At 48.5% G+C, this 6754-nt stretch overlaps 1 protein-coding gene across 1 annotated transcript; it reads left to right on the top strand.

Annotated features, from left to right (window-relative positions):
* Positions 1 to 3110: 3110 nt before the first annotated feature.
* Positions 3111 to 4142, top strand: LOC144124277 (vasopressin V1a receptor-like). Its single transcript, XM_077656915.1, has one exon. It carries the CDS (start codon positions 3111 to 3113, stop codon positions 4140 to 4142), a length of 1032 nt encoding a protein of 343 aa, XP_077513041.1.
* Positions 4143 to 6754: the final 2612 nt, after the last annotated feature.

Here is a 6754-nt window from a genome sequence, read left to right as displayed (position 1 = left end):
GTTAGGTGGTGATTAAGTCAACAGCGGCTTCATAGCTTTCCGCTCGTGTGAACAGTCACTATAACGCCGCTGGTCTTTTATCTAAGCCAATCATGGTGCTTCGATGGGTGCCAAAAAATTGAAGTCTTGGCGTCGATGTTGGTTGGTTGGTAATAAGTTTGTTAGACCCACTTCAATGGATCAGGCGAGGGTGGATGAAGAGAGGAGGGTATGAGCCGGACGGCGGTGGGCACTCGGGCCGCTCTAGATGACCGGGCACTGTTGGGACGCGGCGACCTTCAAGGCTCAGCCCACAGTGCGAAGCTGTAGCTCCGCCTGTGAGTTGCGCAAAGCAGCCTGCCATCGCTCCTGCGGCGGCGATGTTGCAAGAATGTTATTACCCTCTTTTGAAAAATAACAGAATTTAAACGTCCGAAAGAAATTCTGATAGGTATGTTTGCTTTTCACGAAACCGTTTTAAAGATGCGCGAAGCGAAGAGGAATCCAGGGCACCTCCAAAGTGTGCCAGAAATGTTCCTCAACACATCTGATGAGAGCGTGGAACTTTTCGGCCTTTTTCAGTTAAGTTACTATTCTCGTCTACTCCGGAAGGTTTGAAATAAACGCCTGACGGGGTTCGCAGCCTTTAAGAATCCAGTACGCTCGTCACTAAGCTGGCCATCTTGTGAATTTTTAGGAACATATAGAATGTGTAACTTGCGCGACAGGACATGCGAACGAGACAGGTAATGTAATCGTTAGCTTTCCGGCATCCTCAACTATACCCAAGCTCGGGCAGCACTAGGACACCGAAAGAGGAGTGCTTCGAGGACAGAATTTTGAAAATGCTTATTGCATCTATAATCATATTGGGCCCGCTGAAATTTAGTTAAACTTGCCCAACTTCACAATAAGTAACTAAGTTAATAAAGTTTGCGGTGTACGGCTTGGACATTGTCGTTCTAATAGCACAGGCGCGGTTGGCCTATTCTTCTTGAATTTAAAAAGCAAAAACAACCAGCGAGTAAGATAATATAGCTGAGCCACTCAACGCGCCGTGATGCAGGCGTTGCCGATAAAAGCTAAACATCGCTTTTGTACCGACTGAACGCCTCAGGTTGTTTGACACGTCAAACATCCCCCAAGAATGGTGTCCGCAGTCTGCGATAAAGTCGTTTCTAGCACAAAGATATGAACCAAGAACGTCCGCCACGGCGTTTCAAGTGAAAAAAAAAGAAACTACTAGGTGACCATTCGAAGTGCAGTGAATATTTCCACTACTGATCGCTTTACCACGTCGCCTCCTTACGCTATTGATGAATGGCGTGGTTTTGGAATATCCGTGTTTAATTCTAGTTTTGCTGCATAAAACACACTATTTATTCTTCTCAGTAGACTTCGCCAAGGATTTCAAGTGGCGCTCATTCACTGAACATTTTACGAAAAAGGAAAGTAGTCATAACTAATGACGCAAGTTTCTTCCCGTTAAAAGTTATCGCTGCGCCATGACATTTTTGCGACGGCAGGTGAACAGAGACTTCCGATTTCGGTCCAGATTCTAGCACTGGTTCAATGGAAGGGCTCTAAGCATAGAATTTTTTTTCTACATAAGTGACGTTCTACCTGCCTTTGCAGATTTTTTTATTTCAAGCCTTCTATGTAAACCTGTTTTCTTACAAAAGTGAAGTGAAAGGAAATAGGATCGCACATCTGCTTTTAATTTGTTGTCACGCACACGCGCACGCACAAACGCACACACACGCACTCAAGCTCACGCACGCACGCATGCATGCATGCTGGGTGTAGAAGTTTACTGTGTACTCAGCCAACGATTTAAGATAAATGAATTGCGTATATGCAGGATAGAAACTTAGTCGTGTGTAGTAAAGGGGCAAACATTGCGTCGCTGACTGCAATCATTACATTTATTTTACCCTGATCAGTGTTTCGACAGCGTCAACGTCGGTGTAATTCCACGACGGTATATTCAGCTCTTGGTTGCCGATAATCACGCTGCTTGTCCAAATTAATTCCGGGGTGCTCCAGCGGCCCGCACAGCTAGCTCACTGCAGTTCCAAAGCCTAAATTCATAGAGGCGTATTGCTGTGCTCAATCAGCATCGGCGCCCCTATTTGCATAAATCCGCTTCCCCGTCATGCGGGCCGTGGTTCGCCGCGAGCCCGTGGGATGGCGCCACAAGACGACGCTCGATGAAGGGCCCCCCCAGGCAGCGCCACGGAATGAACTTTTGCGGGAGAGTACTACGCGGGAGTTGATTCCATCGACGCGCCGGGGCTTGGCAGTCGCTGGAGGAGTTGCGGTCTGAGAAAGAGCGGCTCGTTGACCACCGTGCGTGCGGCGGCTTGTGACACCTGACGATTGCTCCGTTCGTTCCTCGGAGGGGGAATCGGATTTCTTTGTCGACGGTACAATGTTCTCGGAGGAGGCGATCGGAAATGCGGTGACATTAGGAAATTGCCTGCACGTGATTGTGTGTTTTTGATACCTGGTTTTGCGCGTCTTCCGTTCGTACACCACGTTTTGGGTCGCTCTCAGCGTGCGCCAAATCTGGCGCTGAATGCAGGTTTTGTTCAGTGTTGTTGCCGAACGCATCTAGGCGAATGTAAAAGCTAGAGAATTTACGTGTTGTGGAGTGACGCCCGTCAAGGTCTATTTGTGACTGATTTCTCGCTTTACGAGAACATTGTCAGCCTCTGAAATGATTTGTCTGTGTTGAATTTCCTTAGTCGCAAAGTTTAAAAATAATTCACTTTACCTCTTACTTAAAAAGCTTTCAAGTTTGCGGTGCTGTGGTTCCGGAAGGGGAATTCTTTTTGTGTGAGAAAAAAAAAATCTCTAGTTGAAGACTAGGAGAGGCGCTTTCTGCGCCCTTTCTTGCGGTTTCTAGTAATTTTGTGCCATAGGATGGTGCTTCCACACACCATTGCTGCCAGCTCTCAACTGCAAGAGCTTCCGAGCCTTCCGCGGTTGTTGACGGGTGGCATTTCGCGTGCTTCGGCCTAATCAGAACAATCTGAACCGCCACGATGTCGGAGCTACGAAGCGTACGTATACCGGCAGCCCAAGCTACATAGCTACCACTTAATCGAAAGAGAAGACAGCGACTGTTCATGGAGCACCACGCGGTCAAGCAGGACGGCGACGCCTACTCTGCGGACGTCTCCTCGACGCCTTTGTCTCTGGAAAAAGACGTCTCCGTGAACGCTACGCCATGGGCCGCTTCTCGCGACGAGGCGCTGGCCCAGATCGAGATCGCCGTGCTCACGCTCATCTTCGCCTTCACCGTCCTGGGCAACGGCTGCGTCCTTGCAGCTCTAGCGGCGCGTCGGTCCAAGCTTACACGCATGTACTACTTCCTGCTGCACCTGTGCATCTCCGACCTGACCACGGCCTTCTTGACTGTGCTTTCCCAGCTGGGCTGGGACGCCACGTACCGCTTCCGTGGCGGGGACATCGCCTGCAGGTCGGTCAAGTACGGCCAGCTACTGGGCCCCTACCTCTCGTCGTACGTCCTGGTGGTGACGGCCTTGGACCGGTACCAGGCCATCTGCTTCCCGCTGTCCAGCTGCTCGTGGACGCCGGCCAAGTCCAAGTTCCTCGTCTCGGTCGCGTGGGCCGTGTCGCTGCTGTGCTGCGTGCCCCAGCTGTTCATCTTCAGCTACCAGGAGGTGTCGCCCGGAGTGTACGACTGTTGGGGCACCTTCGTGGAACCCTGGGGTCTGAGGGCCTACGTCACGTGGTACAGTGTGTCGGTCTTCTTCGTGCCCTTGCTGGTGCTGTGCTTCACCTACATCTGCATCTGCCGCTCCATCTGGCGCAATCTGCGCCAGAAGAGGGAGAGCTCGCGAGCTGCCGCGAATGGTATGGCGACGCCGACGGCCATGGACGGTTCCCGCCGGGCTGGCCGTCGCGCCTTCCGCCTCAAAGGCGCTGCGGCTCATAGGGGCAAAGACGTCGCGGCGTTCATGGCGCCTCGCAGCCACTCTGTGCGCGGACTGTCACGCGCCAAGATCAAGACTATCAAGATCACCATCGTGGTCATCGTCCTGTACATTGTCTGCTCGTCGCCGTTCATCTGCGTCCAGATGTGGATGTATTGGAGTCCGTACGCCAACATAGCCGATCCTTGGACGAGTAAGTGAACGCTTTTCTTCTTGTACTCGAACTTTATGCAGAAGCGTTCCATTGCTTTATTCAGCTGTCAGTGAAGATTCAGCCTTTGTCAAAAGTAACCATGCAGGCCGCGTGGTTTCCTTCTCAGTCGTGCGGCAGAGCCCTGACAGTTTACTTTATGCCCGAAATCACTTGTATGGTAAGGCGAACTGTCTTCTGTATGTCTGAAAGCCTTTTTTTGCCTTTTGAGGAAAATCAAACTATGCAGCGTGGATAGTTTTGAGAAAGACAGTACTTTACCAAAAACTTGCACGAATTTAGAGCCAATGCAGTGGATGTCTTTTGTGTGGCTTCGAAACACAAATAACCGTATAGTAAGAAACTTGGCTGTCATTTATATTATCTATTATTACGCGCAAAAAGATGCCAATAAATGGAGGCACAAGTTCGACGTGGAACAGTCGCTTACTGAATCTATTCAGTTTTGTAGATGTAACTTTGTAGCCGTGTATCATGGCTCAGCTAGATTTACAAAAAAATTAAATGATAGCTATCCCAGTTAGTTTTACTGTGTTGCGAAGTTAGCAGTATTCATACTCATAAGCGGCTGTTGCTCAAATTGTGCTCGTTTTTCAAGTTACAACACATTCTGTGGCTGATTTATCACGTGAGAAGGCAGGAGCGATGAAGAGAATGGTATTAAAAAGGCGACAAAATAAGCCCGGTTTTGGTACATTTTAGCGAATCGAGACATTTTACTCCCGTTGATAACCTTGTCCATGTACATGGAAACCAGTGCGTCGACGTTTCGTAAGCGCTGCCCTTACGGGCGCCGTCGTCGCCTCTTGCTCCTGGAAACTGTCGATGGCGTAAGTTCCTTAATAGCAGCAGCGCAGTGAATTATGATACTCGCTTTAGTTCGAGAATTTCAAGGGTCGGTGCTCCTTTCATTCACATGGGAGACGTTCACCTGGCTATTGCTGCATATGTCTGATTGAGGCGCTGGGCTGTTCATTAAAAGTGCCGCCTTTCTTTAAGTTCGTGTTTGTGGAGCTTTGGCATCAGAATTCAAAGAATAAGCGACGTAAGTAGCTTAAGAGCGTGACACCAGAACCATGCTCCTCTATACTACGAAAATAAAGGAGAAAGAAAAAAAAACCAAGTCTTCACAGCACATTGAGCCTGCTTTTTTTTTCTGTAACAGAACATGCAGAAAGTTTCTGCAATTCCAAACGTGGGTTCAGACGGGATAGCGCTGGCTAGTCTCACGACAGAAAATAGTCGTCGCTGGTCTCTCTTGAAACATTTTTATGGCCTGCCAAGGAAAAAAAAAAAAGAAACTTTCTTGTCAACCGTTTGCATATGAAAGGAGGTGTCGGTGTTGGGAGGCAGGAGGCAGTTTCCTCCTATAAAGAGAAGGCGTCATGCTTTCTTTCGGAAAATTTCTGCCGTTTACGTGCTAGCATCGCTCACCAGTTTAATTTTTTCTACTTGAGCGCATAAAAAGAGCAGACGTAGGCAATCAAGGACTGAAATTTGCATTTCCACGAGTACGAAGCTGTAAATAACGCCTCCCGCATGATTGATGGTTGGAAAAAAAGAAAACGAAATCAAATAAAGCAAAAAGGAAGACTAAACTGGAAGGAATGACAGAACAGCGCGGAGCGAGAAAGGTATATTGTACTTGCCGCGTTGGCTCAGTGGCTTTGGCATTAGTGCACGCACATACAAGAAGTGTTCGGTAAGTTTTCAAAGTTGGACCGTAACATTTTGTATGGAGCGATGCAGCTATGAAACGAATTTCTATCTGTATATTGAACTTAAGTTTGAAATGCCCTCTTTGCAAACAGCTACTAACTTTTGGTATCGCGTTCACATGCGCTTGATCTACCGGTCGGTCCACAGGTCCCTGCATACTGTCGTAGAGACTAGTGGAAGCCTATCATTAAATATACTTTCAGTTATGGCAGTAGTTATGTGGATGTATTTCATGTACATATTTTGTCCTGTTAATTGCGCGCTGATGTGCCAACATGTATAAGACCGTTGTATGTTTCGCAAACAGTGGTTTCGACCACTTCAAAGGATTTATGTTTCAGTTTTTGTTCAGGCCCTTGCCGCTTTGGCGGAAATAAATTGTTGGTTTATGGTTTAGTTTATGGGAGTTTAACGTCCCAAAGCGACTCAGGCTATGAGGGACGCCGCAGTGAAGGGCTCCGGAAATTTCGACAACGTGGGGTTCTTTAACGTGCACTGAGATCGCACAGTACACGGGCCTCTAGAATTTCGCCTCCATCGAAATTCTACCGCCGCGGCCGGGATCGAACCCGCGTCTTTTGGGCCAGCAGCAGAGCGCCATAACTACACAGCCACCGCGGCGGCGGAAATAAATTGAATCAAATTGATCTGAATAATGAGGATGTCTGTTTCGATTCGCCCACATTAACACCTCGGCCTCACGCCATCTCTCTTCTGGCTGTCTCCGAAGATGAAAATCTGAACTGTGCGCAGTTCACGCCCGACGGAGGGATCACCCACCTTATTCGACAACGACGTACTGAGACTAGGAAGGCACTACTGATGAAATCACGTCATCCTCGTAGTGACTATATTAAAAACTGATCATCTTCGAATAGAATGG

This window comes from Amblyomma americanum, chromosome 3, assembly GCF_052857255.1.
Source record: "Amblyomma americanum isolate KBUSLIRL-KWMA chromosome 3, ASM5285725v1, whole genome shotgun sequence".
NCBI classification, from domain to species: domain Eukaryota; kingdom Metazoa; phylum Arthropoda; class Arachnida; order Ixodida; family Ixodidae; genus Amblyomma; species Amblyomma americanum.
This window is presented reverse-complemented; position numbering and strand designations above follow the sequence as displayed.